Source organism: Vulpes vulpes, chromosome 2, assembly GCF_048418805.1.
Source record: "Vulpes vulpes isolate BD-2025 chromosome 2, VulVul3, whole genome shotgun sequence".
Taxonomy (NCBI): Eukaryota; Metazoa; Chordata; class Mammalia; order Carnivora; family Canidae; genus Vulpes; species Vulpes vulpes.
In genome coordinates, this window is record NC_132781.1 from 95264066 (window position 1) to 95282166 (window position 18101).

Sequence of the window (18101 nt, forward strand, 5' to 3'; positions counted from 1 at the left end):
AATCTTTTGTTAAAATCTAAGAAAGATCAGACTGTGCCGGACAAAAGACCTGGTAAAGAGAATCATTCACTTCAGATTCTCTCAGACAATAAGGTTTGTTTGTTTGTTTGTTTTTTTAGAGGCTTAAGGGTGTGGTCTCTCAGTAGCCTTTCATGGTAGTAAAAGGTTTATCCTAAAGATCCCTATGGGTGTGGTATTCAACTAATGAAATAGACCCCAATAACATACATAGAACACCCACAAAGTTTTTAAAAGAATTACATATTCTGAAACACTGTCAGCTTGAACTAAAAGAGACAAGAGACAATACAAAATGAAAAAAGGTCTTCAGAGTCCCAAATGTTGGCAGGAAACAAGCTAAGAAAACTCCGTAACAAACACGTTTTTTACCTTTCAGGAAAAAGAAAGGGTGAGTAGAGGGCAGAACCAAATGCCCAAAGGGCAAAGCTGAGAGCTTTGTGTAAATTATACTCAGGAACTGACTTTCAACCAAGGAACTACCATAATTTATATGGCTGGATTTCAAAAACGCTTTGGACGGGGAACTCCAAATTATGCCTACCACCCCTCACCTTCTGCCTCCTGCTTTGAATGGGGAATGCTTTACAGGATTATCCTAAGCCTTACCCAGTATTGTATATCCTGTAGAAGAGGGAGCGGGCAGATAATTCTCTTTAGCTTAACAGGTTGAGAGAAATTAGAGAAGTTGTACTTAAGTAACTACATCTGAGAAGCATCAACGTATCTGAAACCAATTTGGATGAGATTCTGGACTATGAGCTGATACTATAAATGGGATGAGACCTGTGGGGGCTTTGAAAGAGAGTCAGAGTATTCTGCATGTGGCTACTGTGTATCCAGCCTCCAATGATTCCCCATCTCCTGGCATCCACAGCCTTGTGTGGTCCCTCCTACATTTACCAGACTTGGTTTGTATGACCAATAAATAGCATATCACAGAAATGACCATGTATAACTTCCAAATTTAAGTCATAAAAGACTGTTTCTTTCATGCTCTCTCATTTGTGATCTTTTTCTTTTGGGTCACTGCCTTCGAGGTAAACCTGCTGCTATATTGTGAGGACAATGAGACAGCAATGGAGAAGTTCATGAACAAAGGCCTCCACTTAAGGAATTGAGGTTTGCTAACAACTATGTGAGGGAGCTTGGAAGTGAAATTCTCCAGACTCAGTCATGCCTTTAGAAGACTGCAGTCCTAGCCAAGAGCTTTACTGGGACATTATAAAAGACCCTAGGCCAGGATCAGTCAGAAGCTGCTTAGATTCCTAACCCTCAGAAAAACGGGTAAGATAATAAGTGTTTGCCATTTTAAGCTGCTAAGTGTAGGAGTGATTTATTATGCAACAATAAATAAATAATACAGAATTTAAGGAGAGGAAAAGGAAAAAACTGGATAATAGAGGTCAGATGACCAGGGCCCAAGAAACCCCATTAAGTTTTGTACTTTATTCTATCAGAAAAACGAACAACTTATGGATTTTAGATATCAAAGTGACAACCAGATTCAAATTTTAAAAAGATCGTCCTGACAACTTTGAGAGGTGGTTATAAACTTGAAAACCAGAGTAAGGAGACCAATTAAGAAGCAATTATCAAACTTTAGGAATACAAGAGCATCCTATCCTTCTACAAGGAATTCTCACATTCGAATGTGTAGATTTATGTGAAGGAACAGCCTTAAAAACTAAAAATCACTGAAGTGTACAAGACCTGTTAAAAAGTGCAGAAAACTTTTTTCACCTGATGAATTCTTCGAAATGTATTTTATACATCATAGCATCCACTAGGAAACCAAACGTGTTTAAGTTGAAAAGACAATCCACTTAGTTGACATACTTGTCTACTTAAGGCTACATTCTTTGATACTCTGCTTAGTATTTCACATCCTATTATACACAACCATATGTGTATCAAAATTGGTACTATCAAAATACTCCATAACAAAAAACATTTGCTATAATGGAAATTTGTTGAAATTTTTTAAAAACAATCTAAAGAACACATTCTATCCTTCAAGGACTAAAAATGAAAGTAAAATAAATAAGTTAAAAGATCTGAGCACTTACTATATGTAAGGCATCATGCTAAAAAATAACATAAGAAGATCTCAATTATACCAGACTTAGGGTTAATTGCATAACCAGAACTTTAACTAAAGCTCAATTCTGTAGTTCATGTTTTGAGCCAAGTTGAGTTGATGTTTTCAACCCTATCAGACTCAATGCTCCTTCTTTTCAAATTCCTTCACTATTCTGCCTTACAGATTTTTAAAATATTCAAACCAAAACCCTAATTGCAAAACAAAGGAGAAATAAAAGGAAAGTAATTACAATATATATTTCAACATGTAAATGCTTATGTACTTAGGAGACAAAAAAGCAATCACAGATGCTACATGTCTACAAAGAATCATTGTGAATGTAACAGTATAAAAAGAACTTTATGCTTTATGTCTGTTGACTCAAATACCACAAATGATGTTGATGAAGTTATTTCCAAAATGGTAACAACCCCTACAAAAATTCTAAACAGAATATATATATACTGTATACAGAATATATATATATACTGTATATATATAATACATATATATGTATACTGTAAACGTAACTTTTAAATGCTCTGGAAAACCAAAATATTCATCTGACTGGTCTTATTGTAGTATTTACTTAATGTAATGGTCTGAAACTGAACCTACAATTTCTCTGAGTTATGCCTGTATCTAACTGCAGGAGTGATAGATACTCCTTGGAATTCATCAGGCAGCCAGTTTCTACCTACTGGGGATGCCCTTCTTTCAGGCTATCACACCATATTTAGCTGCAGGAATGGTTTCATACAGTTCAGATTATCAACTAGGAAGGTATCTTGAACAGTTTGTGCATCTGAAGTTAGCCTGATAAACCTCTCTTTACCAACAGAGCCCAAGATTTAACAGCATTCCCTGGCTTCTGACCTCAGTATTACCCAATATGACCCAACCTTCCACCCTTCTCTGCCTTCCTAAACTCTTCTGCTCTGTTCTCTAGCATAGAGATTTATCAGTAAACTCTTCATACAAGTTTCAACTTCTTTCATTGTTCCCTCAGCTTCTTGTCCTAACTGAAGCCTGGCAGTGTCTTCCAGAAATAGTACTCCCTGTAGCCCTTTTAAGCCCTTTCAAGCAGAAGCTGTTTATTTTCCCATGTCCTACATAATTATGGGTGCGTTAACTATTCATCTTCCTTGTTTCCCACTGCCAATCTCATACTATTCCTACTTTGCTATCCTTCCAAAAATCATAACCCCTGAGAAATTCATACCATCACACTTCCCAAAACTGACATACACACTCTCTTGGTTAAGTCACAGAGCTCCCAGTCTTCCTCTCAACTACTAATACACTTCTGCCATCATGACCTTCTCACCCCCATTCATCTTTTCCTCCATCCCACCTCAGCCACCACTCCTGTGATTATAATCTAGCTCTTGCCTTCACTGGTAACTGTGCCACCACCTGACATCTAAAATCAAGCATCTCACTTTTTAACCACCACCCTCCCCTTAGTTTCACCTATTCTAGTACTTCCCTCCCACAGAGCCTTTTATTTCAATGACTCCTACCACTTCCCCTTCCTTCCCTGCCTACCCAGTCTAGATTCCATGGTCTATCATGATAATCTACCTCACAACTTTTCATGCTCTTACGCCTCTCTTCTTCCTCTGTTACTTGCTGGGCAAATCTTAAACCTAGAAAAACTCCTATGGTATTCCTACTTGGTGCTTGAACCCAAGGTTAATGCTTACATTCAACTGCTCAAGTGAGCTGACTGGTCTCACTTTAAATGATACAAACATTGAGCCCTCAGCTAGTCCTTCAATTATATCATTTTCTAGTAAGTTAGCTTCCCCACACATACCTTTGTGTCTCTTAAGGTCCCCTCCCTCACTCTGAGGTGATGACCTCACTTCATACCTCACAGAGAAAACAGAATCGTAGAATAAATTACCTCATTCTCCCACTGCCAATTCTAACAATCCATCTGCATTTCCCCTCCCATATCTGCCTTCTTACTTTTAAAGAGGAAGAAGTATCTCTGGTCTAATTAGTGAGGAACTCCCTCTGTGAAATTGATCCAGGAGAGACAGTTTGAAGGAAATAGTTTTTAAAAACAAAGTGCTAAGCAGATGAGGGGATAGGATTATTTTATCCTTTTAACAACATCATTCCAACCTCTACACTAAGTCTAATAACTATTTTAACATTTTTGTCTACTGATTCTGTTGCCTGGTCCTTTTCTGTTTATTTTTTTTTCCTTAGTTGGTGGTTGTATTTTCCAGCTTCTTTGCATGCCTGGTAATTTTTTAATTGGATGTCAAACATTAAGTTTTATATTGTAGGACCTTTTAGTATTCCTTTGAACATTCTTGGGCTTTATTCTGGGACACAATGAAGTTACTTGAAATGAGTCTGATCCTTTTGAGAATGGTGTTTCATCTTTGTTAGGCTGTATCCAGAACAGTCTTCAACTCTAATTGGGACCTACTACTAAGGAAGTAACTCTTTTGAGAACTTTTGATCTGATACCCCGTGTTTCAGGATGTCTTTCTGCTATGGCTAGTGATGACACAACATATTCCTAGCCCTCTGTGAGCTCCCAGAACCGTTCTTCTTATTTCATTTCAAATGCTTTTAATCCCAACCTCTGAGATCAGTCTTTAGCCACACCAAAAGCATCTCTAGAGCTCTGTGCATGTCTGATATCCTGCCCTGAAGTCATTTCAGCCTCTCCAAACTGAATTTTCTCTCTTCAACTCAAAGAAGCTGTCAGAGTCTATTTGGGATCTCCCCTACCTATGCTTGCAGCCTGGAAACTCTCTATGTAGAGACGGGAGAAACTGAGGACTGGCGTTGGTTCCCTTGGTTTTTTTTTTTGTCCTACCCTTCCTTTGTGTCTGCAGGAAATCTGTGACTCAATTTTTAAAAATTAATTAATTTACTTTAGAGAGAAAGAAAGGGAGAACACACGTGCATGCATGAGGAGGGGCAGAAGGAGGAGGGGAGAGAGAATCTCGAGCAGACTCTGGAGCCTGATGTGGAACTTGATCTCTTGATCCTGAGAGATCATGACCTGAGTTGAAATCAAGAGTCAGACACTTAACCAACTGAACCACCCAGGCACCCCATTGTAATTCATTTTTAAAAGAGGTCATTTGTTGATCCCCCCAGCCTACTCCTGCCACTGTCCTATTTTTTTCTGCTTCTTTTCATAGCAGAACCATTACAAAAAGCTGTCTCTACTTGCTATGACTCCTTTGTTTCTTCCATTTTCACTGGGCTTTCCTTCCCATTATAATAATATAGGCCAATAGCACACATCTAATCAATCACTTTTCCCTTACTCATCTTCAGTGGACATAGTTATCCAATGTCCTTTTTTGAGACACTTTGAGTCTTGTTTTCTTCCTACTTCTCTATCAGCTACTCCTCTAGCTGAGCCCCAAGGCACAGCTTTAAAAACCAGCTACCAGGGGGACCTGGGTGGCTCAGTGGGTGAGTATCTGCCTTTGGCTCAGGTAATGATCCCAGGGTCCTGGGGTCGAATCCTGCATTGGGCTCCCCACAGGGAGCCTGCTTCTCCTTCTGCTTGTATTTCTCATGAGTAAATAAATGAAATCTAAAAATTTTTAAAAATTAAAACCATCTATCTCCCAAAGACTTTCAAGTTTACAGCACCAACCCATGACTTCTAAATTTTACAGTTCTAGTACAGACTGCTCTAAACACACTACATTCTCTTACATATCTAGTTAAATATGGACAAGAAGCACTTCAAACCAAACACACCCAATTCTTTCTATATCTTCCTCCTCCAATTATCCCTATCTTAGTAAGTGGCCCAATCATTTATCTATCCAGGTGCTCAAGAAAAATCAAGAGTTAATCCTTGATTCTTTCTCTCTATCTAGTACATTCAGATTCACCAGCAAGTTTTGCTGGTTCTACCTTTAAAACATGCCTCAAATCCATCCATTTCTCTTCATCTCCACTACCACCACCCCAGTCAGAGTCAATTCATTCTTGCCAATATGGCTCATTCTCCCACATGCTGGCAAAAATAATATCAAAAAGACACAATTCTTAACATGTCACTTCTTCTGTCTCCTTCTATAATGGCTGACTTCATTTCAAAACAATCCAAACTTCCTGTAGTAGCTTATAATGCCTTACCAGATAGGGACCCCTGACTATTCCCAGTCCTCATCTCATACCACCCTGTTCTTTTTTCATTTTGCCCTTATCATCCTTATCATATTGGCCTTCTATTCCTACCTCAGGCTCTCTGCATCTATGGGTCTCCTTGGAATGTTCTTCATCAGATCTTCACAGGGTTGGCTCATTCCCACCATTCAAGTTTCAGATCCAATGTTTCTTAACCATCTATACAAAGAGAACCTTCCTCCTTTACCTGAAATTATCTTGTTCCACTGCCACATAAGAGTTGTATTTTTTTACTTTTATTTGCCTTCTGGGTTTTTTGTTTTGGTTTGTTTTCCCATCAGACTTCATTCAATTAAACAAATATTGAACACTTACTACATACCAGGCACTATTTTGGGTGCCAAGAACACTTAAATAAAGCTAGATAAAAGTTCCTGCCCCAATAGAGCCTATATTCTAGAATCTAAGATCCATTAAAAGAGGAACCCTGTTTGTTCAGTGTTATATCCACAGGTCCTTGCCTCCAAGCAAATGCACAAGTATTTGCTACCGAAGTGAATGAAAATGGATTTATCTCCGTTTTCTCAGTCTTTGCACAACACACCTCAAATATCTCCATTATCAATTAGAATAATGATCAAATTCTTGCTTTAGACTTCGAAACAGCCATATTTATATTCTGTTTCCCTTCAGCCTCCATTACATTACAGTAAAACACAAATTTGCAACCATCACTACAAAACCATTCTGGCTGCAATTTCAAATTCTCATAACAATAAAAGCATTGTGACTACAGTACCCATTTATATTCTTTAAATACTTTAGAACCTGTGAACCTTCCTAGACTAAACCAAAACCAATTATCTATGCACCCAGACTACCTTTATTTCTGTTTAAATTATGTTTATATAATACGCAAATGAAATCATTAACTAATTCAAGATTGAATGACTATTCTATAGTCACATAAAGTAAATCTGGAAACAAATTTATTGGCAACAAAATATGCTCATTACAACAGGAAATTATCATAGCCTTAACTTCATTTTGCAGTTAAGAAAACCCAGGTGAGAGGGAGCATGTATGCACACACTCAACTGTCAGAACTTGGATGAAAACTTGAGTCTTAGATTGATTTTCCCAATTATTACCTAAATTTAAGGACACATTTTCACAACCATATACAATTCTACGAGGAAAAAGAACACATCCAACACAAATACAAGGGATGATGTAAATATAGTTTTTCAGAACCAAGAAAAAGGCCATTCTAAAAAAAAAAAAAAAAAAAGCCATTCTAAACAATCAATTAGCATTTGGTAATAACAAAAGTCACCTATACACCATTTTTACATACCCTGCCTTATTCACTCCTTGGAGCTATTTCAGAGTAGGGTCAGAAGATGGAAGACATGTTAAGAAACTGAAGTTCACTCAGTAAGGTTAAGTGATTTGTCAAAGGCCATAAAAAGCAAACTACATTTTCTCAGAGAATATACAACTGCTGGGACACCTGGGTGGCTCAGTGGTTGAGCATCTGCCTTTGGCTCAGGTCGTGATCCTGGGGTCTTGGGATCAAGTCACACATAGGACTCCCCGCAGGGAGTCTGCTTCTCCCTCTCCCTATGTCTTTGCCTCTCTCTGTGTGTCTCATGAATAAATAAAATCTTAAAAAAAAAAAAAAATACACAACTGCTACTTGTGATTCCACAATTATGAAAATAATTCATCTCAGTATATACCAAGATTTGAAACTGTATTAAGTCATCCACAGATGTTTTATTTATTTTTAAAGAAGATAGAAGTTTATTGAATATACTGCAAAGCAGCAGCAGGCAGGACAGCAGAGAAGAGGCTGTCTGCCCATCCATGGGGATGTTTTAAACCTCACATTATCTTTGCCTCTGGATTCATTCCAAGGCCGTGTCCTATTTCTTCAGCAAGAATTTGCTATACTGAAATAAATTCAAACAAAATGATTTACTTTAATAATCAATCACAAAATTCAGCAAACTATGTCACCATGTATAACTGAAGCCGAACGAACTTTTCAAAGATAACTTCCGTAACATCAAATAATTGAAGTTATTTCTTTTGAAGAACTGATTATACCCCATTCATCACAGCTACAGCTCAAATAATGGGTTATATAGATTTAACTGCAACATGTTTTTGTTTTCATCTACCTACGACCGGGATGCTGGTAGTTGAAATTCATTTCATATATATTTAAAAGAACAAAGTTGGGTCTCCATGTTTAAAAATGCTAGAACATAATTGCTCAAAATCACTACCTATAATCATAGGTTTTAAGTAACATAAACTTGAAAGACTTGCCATAATTCATAAATGTGCTGAAGCTTGAAGTAACTGAACGTAGTTCTAGCAACTTATTGAAAACATTTGAATCATTTCTCATTGATTTCCCAATAAATTGATATATTCTTACAAAAAGGGTATTATAAAATACTAATGTAAATCACACCGTAGGGATTCAAAAGTTTACTTTAAGAAGTAAAAGACATACTCTAAAATCCCTGTCTTTAGAAGTATTTCATATTTTCATAACACCTTTTCACTTGGGAATTCACAATTCACTTTGTTCCCAAATTACAAAATAAAATTCTCATTCCCTCCTTGGTTATCTTAAACAGCAGAATTACAACTATACCATCATTCATTCCATGGTATTACTGCTCCTTTTAAAAAGCTATCTACTGCTTTAAACTTACTGTCTTTACCAACTGCTGATAACAAATACCCCTAACTTTTCAGGAAAATTAAATCAGAGTCAGATTCCACATCTTACTGTATACAAACAGAACTCTTGTCATTAGCTACGTATGTACATAGACACATGTATCTTTCATCTGTTTAACTTTACCACTACCATACACCATGAGATTGTAAAATGCAAAATAGAAAACTAAAATGTTGTTTTTAGGAGTGTTGATTTCATATTCAATCTAGCCACAAATTTATAGTCATGTAAACACAGGTTATTACCGTTTACAAAACTTAAGCTACCCTACATTTAGATAGTCCTTTTAATTAAGTACTGTTGATTAAGACAAAGAAATGGTAGTTGAGGACAAAATACATTAGAGACCACAAAGTATCCACAAAACATGATTAGATAGTAAGCCTGTTTTTATTACTTTTGTTTTATAAGAAAATGAAATGGAAGTACAAATGGTACCAATCCAAAATTTTACATATCAAATAGTACACTGAAGTAAGAGCTCTTTAGGCACCTAGAAACTATAGTTTTCAAGAGGTTCCTTTTGCAGTTAAGAGTACTCAGTCTCTTTATGAGTTGCCTATTAGTTTTCAATTGTCCTTCTCCTAATGATAAGTCTACGTAATTATACTGACAAAACCAAAGTAAGTTCATTTGAAATTTCTAGGAGAGTAAGTAGTGCTTAACTTTGAGCTTTCTTCTCTATCTCATTACCAATGTTTTGAGAAACGGATGAAAAATGTGAACTTTTCTCCTAGAAAAATACATCATCACAAAATTTTATACACATATTGTGGTAATTCACTACTTCCAGGATTATTTCCATGTAATCCTTAGAACCTCAGCTTAGAAACTTCTACTCAAAAATATCTTGGTAGGGAGTGGCACTTGGCTGGCTCAGTCAGTAGAGTACGTGACTTAATCTTGGGATCCTAATTTCAAGCCCCATGGTGGGTGTAAAGTTTACTTAAAAATCACTTAAAAAATTAAATAAATCTTGTCAGGATGGAAACTAAATTTGACTACTCCTTCTCAATTACCTTGGGTTTTACATAGACTTTTTGCCACTTAATGAAAAAAAAAAAAAGACCCTCAAATTCGAATTCTTTTCTAATTATAAAATTTGTTTGCAAAAATTAAACTTTGCTCCTACTGTAATTGAGACTTCACATATTTTTCTTCACTTCCAAGACAGAAGGGAGAAATCTAGATTAATTTTATAGCTACAAATTACAAGGACTAGGGCAGCCCTGGTGGCGCAGCGGTTTGGCGCCGCCTGCAGCCTGGGGTGTGATCCTGGAGACCGGGGATCAAGTCCCACATCCGGCTCCCTGCATGGAGCTTGCTTCTCCCTCTCCCTGTGTCTCTGCCTCTCTATGAATAAATAAAATCTTAAAAAAAAAAATTACAAGGACTAAAAGCTCTTAGTTTATAAAATTTTAAAGGAAAAAAAGATTCTTGGTTTCTTTCAAAAAGTGAGAAACTTTTAAGTTGATCATTTAAATTTTTTTTATAAAATAGGAAAATGAGACTCTTAAGTCTTGAAAAGGTAGTGCTTACTTTTCCTATCAGAGATATATATTTCCAAATTTTCCTCTAATTAAAAACAAAAACCTGTCCACTTTATAAATGGTCCTTAACTGGGGTTTAATAATATTGCATACAGGACCAATAATGAAAAGTGGCAGTTTTAAAAGAGAAAAGCAGGTGTATGAGACCATTTTCTCTGGTGAGAGAAAACCCTACTAAACAAGGTGTTGGATTGTAAAGGCTAGACCCTATTTCTAACAGTGTCAAAGGTGGCTATGTAAGGTAGTATCAATGCGATATCGTTAACATGTCAATGACGTCACCTATCCTGCTAAAACCAGACTAGGTACCAGGAGTAGAAAGATTAACTCTCCACTCATAACGGAGCCATAACATCCTAAATATCCCACTGAAAACGTTATACACAACAGGAACCAGGTAGCTCCAATTTATCATTACTTTAAAACCAGTATTTCCCGAATGCCTTTCCTAAAGGGTAAGTATCCATAAAGGAAATTATAATTTAATGTAAAGCTCTGATTTTAACCAACATAAATCAATTTTAATAACAACATCAATAGTACTGACATCTTGGAAAAGTGAGGTTTTCAATTAAAGGTGAAGCTGTGGCACTAAACTCAGTATTTGAACGTTCCCTAACTTCAAAGATCTCAAATTTAAGATTATAATTTTAATAAAAGTGTTCAAGTATTATAATGATGCAACATTTGCCCTCCTAACTTGCTTAAACTTTTGTCTTTTTTAACCCCCAAAGGGATTCATATATCTCATTTTGGAGCTGACAGCCTATTGATTTTTATTTGGAAAATTACTTCTAGGGGGCCTGGGTGACCCTTGACATCAGCTCAGCTCTTGATCTCATCAGGGTCATGAGTTTAAGCTCCATGTTGGGCTCCACCCTGGGCATGAAGCCTATTTAACAAAGTTATTTTTTGAATTAACAAGTTACAATGTATTACAGTGTACCCATTCAAACATTAAATCCCTAAACATCTAACACTCAGTCAAATCCTTCAATACATTATAATCTGGAGTTATTTTTCAATCGTACTACAATAATAAGAAATAACTTTCTAAAATTGAGCTAAGTCATTTTTGGGCAGGGAACTGAGGATTTCTACTTAAAGTTGTTTCTTAAAAATTAAGAGGCATGCCTAATTCAGTGTGTTCAGCTTACATTATTAAAATTGCTTAAATGGGAGTACATTAATAACTTCTATTTTCTTAGTGTGAAGATCTAGAATTTGTTATTCGCCATAGAAACAAAATATGTTAACAATTACCAGATACAGTTCACATGACAATTTTGCAGATACATTCTGATCATGAATGCTCTTAATCAGGTGGTGTATACAAAACTATCCTCATTTAAATCTGTCCCATTTTTCATGATCAACACACCATTATACTTTTTCTAAACTCGACCCTCAATTCAGGCTCTAGGGCACTCTGACCTAAGAGACACCATAAATGTCAATCAAAGGCAAAAGTTTGTTTTAACCATTTGTCATTTTAAGAAGTATATCATGCTTCAGCAAATTATCAAAAAGTTTTGTTTTTCTAAGGTTAGCTCAGAATTCAACTACCCTTACTTAAATTTAGTATTTTTAGTATCATGTAACATGCTACTTTCAATATTGTGAATTATTTGGCCTACTACTTACTACTACTGACAGCATGAACCACAGGACTGGAGAGCAGTCGGTTCCCTGGTACTGTTTACATTCTTCTATTAAATTCAGAATCTATTCCTGAGGTCTATGTTGCACTGATCATAGTTGCAGTTGCATGTAAAGTGAAACAAATCCTAACTAGATGATGGTAAAGAAGTCTGAAGGAAAAAAAAAAAATCCCTCATGTCCCTCAGAAAGAGAGACTCCACGTGTTACTAATGATAGGCACTGCAGTATAAAATGTCAAAATTATTTCTGTGAACAAAAACTATCTGTAAAATTTAACAAGTATTGATACTTCACAGTTGAGCTCAGCTCTGATTTCAGGTTGTAGCTCTTGGGACTGTCCAAATAGTCACAGAGGCAAGACTTAACTACCTGTCTAAAGTGTACTGTAGTGCTACCCTGTTTTTATCAAAGGCTCTCCCCACCTTCCTCGGCTGCAAAACAAGAACTAGAAATTAGATTCCAAAGCAGTATAACACCAACACCCCAACTTGAAAATATTATCTGTAAAACTTATAAACTGAAACAAAAATAAAACCAAAGACAAGATTCTGCAGTCACAAGTACTTTAATTTTTAAAAACAAATCACGTATTTAAAAATAAACAAATGGCACCAGTCTACTCTGAAGTTGATACAAGTAAAAATAAATTAAGAGGTTCTGTCTCAGAGATAAGTGCTGAGAAGTCAGAATCGCACCAGACAATCTCTACTACATACTTATTATCACTTAGCTAATCTGTAAAGTTAGATTCAAGTACACTACCCTCAACAGTAACATTCAACTGTCACAGCTATTTTACTTTTAAAAGGTTAAAGAACCCAAACCGTTTAAACAGCTTTATTTTCAAAAATCAACATTACAAAGCATAATTTCTACATTTGAAATTCTTACAGCACCAAGTAGGAGTATTACAGTACAATTTTCCACAAGATTGTAGCACACAAATCCAGGACTCCTTCACTTCCTTCAACTGTCAGTACCCTGCACCCTGTTTAAGTGGCTGCACCTGAAAACCAAGGTATGCGATTCCTTAGGGTTAGGAGCCGTCAAGCATCTGGGGGTGAGAGGAAGAGTCCATTACCCCTGGGTCTTAACCCGGTTTCCACGACACGGTAAAGCCGCCGCGGTGATAAAATGTCTATGAGCTGCCAACAGTCAACCCCGGAGCCCCCCGCCCCGACAGACATGGCCAGCGCTAACACTTCTAAGCGAACCAACTTTAGTTCGGTTATCGACCAGGAAGGACCCTCTCTCGAAATCTAGGTCTGTAACGTCTTAAAATCGGGTCTTTTCCTCCCCTATGTCGAGAAACCAGAAAGAAGGCGAACTGACACTTTATTATTTTTTTAAAAGGCAGTAATATAGTTGCAGGCTTTAGAGACCTAGGTACCCCAAGAGGAGTCTGCAAGAGTCTCCCGAGATCGAAGGAGAAATTCAGGGACGGTTTATCAGCCTCCGACTAACTGGACTCGGGGACGAAGGAGGGCAGAGTCCCAGACAGAGAATCCAGAAAGCCAGGGGCCTCTCCTCCGACAGTCAGGCGTCCCGCGCACGCCTGGGACCCCCGGCATGCTGCTGCGGGGCGGGGGACCCCTGGACCTAGACCTCTGCGCCCGGCTATCTACACCACCTGCCCGGAGCCCGGAACCCGCGCTCCCCAGCGCCGGCCGCGCGCGCGCGCGCGCGGAGGCCCAGGCGGCCCTGGAACGCCACCCAGCGGCCCGCGGAGGGGCTGCAGGCGGGCGCACCGCGGCTCCCGGCTCCCGCACCCCCACCGCCGCCCAGCCCGCTCCCCTCTCCGGATGCACAAGGCCCAGCCCAACAACTAACACCACAAAATGGCTGCCGGCAGCTTCGTCACGTGACCCCTTTGTGCCTTTTGGGCTCCCGAACTCCGCGGGACCCGGGGACAAGCGGCCGGGGTCGGCGGGTGGCCTTCGAGGGGGCCCCGCCGGGCCGCAGCGGCCGGGGGTCGAGGCCGGGGAGAGCGGGGGGAGGCCCGGCCGGCGACCGGAGTCGGCGGCGAGGAGAAGATGGCGGCCATTTTGTGAGGGTCTGCTGCTCCGCCGCCGCCGCAGGCAGCAGAGGGAGCGGGGCCTGGCGCCGGGTCGGACAGGGGAGTTAACACGTACCGACTCCTCTTCCTTCTCCATTCCGGTGGGCATCTGCGGCACGGCCCGGTTTATCGAGGCGTATTCGTGCAGGTCGGGCAGATCCTCACAGCGGAACACCGGCAGCGGCTTCGAGGCGTCTAGCGCCCGCGCCCGAAACGACAGTTTACTCATCTCAGGCGCAGCAGATACCTCTCCGCTCTGGGGAAACGGCCCCGGCCAGCGGGATCATGGAGAACCGGGGGTTCGGTCCCCACTCGCCTGCCGCTGCCGGGGACTTGAGGGGCGGAGCGCGGGGCCCGCCGTCCGGGCACTCACAGCCGCCGGGAGGGTGGGAGGCTGTGCCGCTCCGCGCCTCGCTCGCTCGCTCTCTTCAATACGCCATGGCCAACATGGCGGACATTAAAACTCCACTGTGCGCTCTTCAGCCAACCCCAGCCATTCCCCACACTGCATCGCGCAGCGGCGCGGGCACGCGGGGGGGGGGGGGAGCGCGGGCTCGAGGCCGGCGCCGGCACGGAGCGCGCGTCCCGCCAACCCCCGGCGCCCGCCGGCCTCGCCGCTCGCCGCCCGCCGCTCCCTCTCGGCGCTCGCGGCCCCCGCCCTCCGCGGCCCGCAGGCAGGCGGACGGGCGTTCGGGCCTCCGTTCCCTCCCTCCTTCCCGGTGCCCCGGTCCGACAGGCGGAGGTGCAGGCGAGCCACCCGCACCCGCACCCGCACCCGCACGCCGGCCGAGCGAGAGGCCGCGGCGGGACGACTGCAGGCGCTGCCTCAGCCCCGGCACCTGTCACCGCGAGCGGCCGGCGGGGGCGGGGAGACGCCGCGGCCGCGGCGCCCTCGGGGGTCAGCGGGCGCGCCCCCCGGGCGGACTCGGTGGGGGAACGCAGGTCTTCAAGGGGAAGATACAAACGACAGTAGGGGCAGGATGCCACTTGGGGCGAACTTTCACAGCGAGGATCTTTAGTCTGATGAGGCCCTGGGTTGTATCTGACGGGCTCCATGGAAGCGGGAGGCACCCTACTCCGCTCCCAAGTAGGTGTTGGGTTTGTTTTTGTTTTTAGTCTTGCATTTTATCTACCTAGATTCTAGATTCACTCTTTTATTGTAACCGAAGCAAAAGGAGTTGTTATCGGATCCTGTCACCTTAAGGGAAAAAAATTTGAAGACCTACTTCAAAATTTTAGAGTCAACTGGTTATATGTACCTTACAATTTTGTGTTTTTTTTTTTTTCTGAAAGAAAATGCTGCTTCAACAGAGCCATGGGTTCACACTTAGCATGTGTCTTCTGAAAAACTTTCTAAAATTGAATCATACAAAGACCTGTAGTGCTCCTGCCAAATCAAAAAAGAAAAAAAAAAAAAAAAAGCGGGGGGGGGGGTGTTGAAACTGTAATATTATTATAAGAGGTTTAGATGGATGTGGTTTATATAACACATGAAAATTGGTATCCAGAAAGGTCTTTCCGTGAGATATTTTAAAAATCTAGAAAGACCGTCGGGGTGGGTTTCACAGGCTTGCCAACAAATACTCAAACGTTCACTGAGGTACAGAAATGGTTTATTAGTCTGCTTTTCCCCTTGGGGGCTACAGAGTAAAAATAATCCCTATTCTGAAATACTGGGTTAGATAGAACTGTTCCTGGCGTCAAGCACATACATAGGCAGACTTCTACCTTCCAGGTTACCATGTGGGCAGAAGACATTGAGTGCGTAGATCACAGTTGTAAAAAACTACCCTAGAACTCTTAACAGTGGCAACTAACCTCTGTGAGGCCGAGCGACTTTCATCCACATTTCCTATAGTAAGACTGCATTTATTCAATAAGCAAACATTTGGTGAATCCTCCTGGCCTTCTAAGTATGCTGCTGATTACCTGTCACCCACAGAACTCGTGGAAAAGGACCTAGAGATGACCACGGCCACATGTGAAGCTTAATGATGGAAGTGCAGGCCACTGTGAGAAGAGGCAGGAGTGGCACCCAGTCCACATGCAGTGACTCTTACGAAAGCATTCAAGGAAGGTTTTTTGGAGGAGATGATATCTGAGTCAAACTGTGTAGGATAAATATGAGTTAACCTTGTCAAAAAATGCAGAGAAGAAAAGTATATTCAGCGAGGGAAGCAGCAGGTGCGAAGGCAGCCACGAGAGCCCATGTCAAATTATGGGAGCCTCAAAATTGCCAACCGTACTGTGAATAGATGCCTCTTTAGGCAGGTATAAGAGTTTCAACTCACTATTATATTGTAGTCCTCTCCAGCGTACAATATTAGATTTCTGAAAATCCTACAAGTAGACTTCTGTTGGCTTTACAAAAGACTTCAAAAAGTCTTTACAGACTTGATAGACTAAGACTTTATAGAACAAACTAGGGTCTTAAGTTATATGAGTGAACCACCAAGGGAACAAATATATGTATTTTTAAGCGGCATTAAAATAACAGCTGATGGTATTTTTTCTACATCCCTACTGAGCACTGTACAAATCAGGTCCTTGTTCTCTAGAAATTCTAGAATCACCCTCCATGGCAAGTTTGGAGAGATGCTTACAAGTTAAGCTTGCCTTTTTGCAAATAATATGCCTGCTGAGTGACATTTTTCAGACTCCCAGTCCTACTGGTTCCCTAAGGACTCAAAGGCTGGAATCCCAAACCTCATACTGAACTCACTTCCCTCCCCCACTAAGGGTCAGGAGTACATCAGGTTTAAATGTAGGGAATACAAGAAAGATTGTGATAAAGGGATACCCAGTTAACCAAATGACCAGTACAAGGCAGTATGGTGAAGGATAGTGCTATAAAGTTCAAAGAAAAAGGCAGTTCCTGCAGCACTGATCATGGAGGGGATAGCATGTGATTTGGTTGTGAAGGATAACATACTCCAGTTGGCAATGGCAATGAACTAGTAGAAGATAGAGTATTGATGGGAAAAAGCAACTCTAAGAACAAAACAGTGAGAGGAGGCAAACCTAGCTGGTATGTGAAGGTAAGGAGGTTTATTTGGCCAGAGTTCAGTAGGAGACTCCAATAACAAACCAGGTAAGGGTAAAACTGGTAAGAACTTGGGTTGAGGGAGTAGGAGCAGAAAGTTAAAGAGATAAAAGTTTTAATCGTCATTATGATTACTCAAAATATCATCATGCTGAAATATGCTTCATTTCAATTTATACTGAGTACAGAACTTTTGCTGAAAACACAACAAAGAATGTGTGAAATGCAACTGCTCTGGCACTGCAGTTTGCTATATATAATAAACCTGAAATACGGTTCTGAATTTTAGTTCATGGCCAATATGTGTCTGAGTCTTATTATTTATTCTTGGAAATTGTACCCAGGATTCATTTCCTTATTTCCATTCCCATCATCTTAACCATAGTCCCACCTCTCATCACTTCCTGTCTAGAAGCGACCTACAATCCATCCTTTGTTCATGCATTCTTTCAATAAACTGATATTAACCACCTACTTTACAGAAAGCTGCAGGTACTCTCATAATGGCTAGTGGTGACAAGTAGTAGCTGGAAGAAGCTTGGTTTCATGGGGATATGAGGAACAACAGGGGTTCATAATGCATGCCACAAAATCAGTGTGCCTAAATCCCCATTCCATATGTATCCTCCCTTACCCAAGTCACTTATTTATATCTGCTCTTTATTTTGCCCATTAGAAAAAGCCAATTTTTTATTATTTTATTTTATTTCTTTTTTGGTATGGTTGCTAGGGCCTCAAAACTTTGTCCAACCTCGTTTCCTGCTATTGCTTAAAACAAACTCTTCACTCTGGCTGCTAAGTCTCAT

General features: G+C 40.5%; 1 protein-coding gene across 4 annotated transcripts in view; it reads right to left on the bottom strand.

Annotated features, from left to right (window-relative positions):
* EPC1 (enhancer of polycomb homolog 1) overlaps window positions 1-18101 on the bottom strand; it is a 93420-nt gene that overhangs the window by 54240 nt on the left and 21079 nt on the right. Inside the window, exon 1 of one of the 4 annotated variants that reach the window (XM_026000897.2) lies at window positions 14329-14842. The exons of 2 other annotated variants lie outside the window; for them this stretch is intronic. In XM_026000897.2, the coding sequence (XP_025856682.1) occupies window positions 14329-14481 (153 nt within the window). In that variant the 5' untranslated portion in view covers window positions 14482-14842. Of the gene's footprint in view, window positions 1-14328; window positions 14843-18101 lie in introns of those variants that run through there. One more of the 4 variants, XM_026000896.2, reaches the window with a different exon arrangement.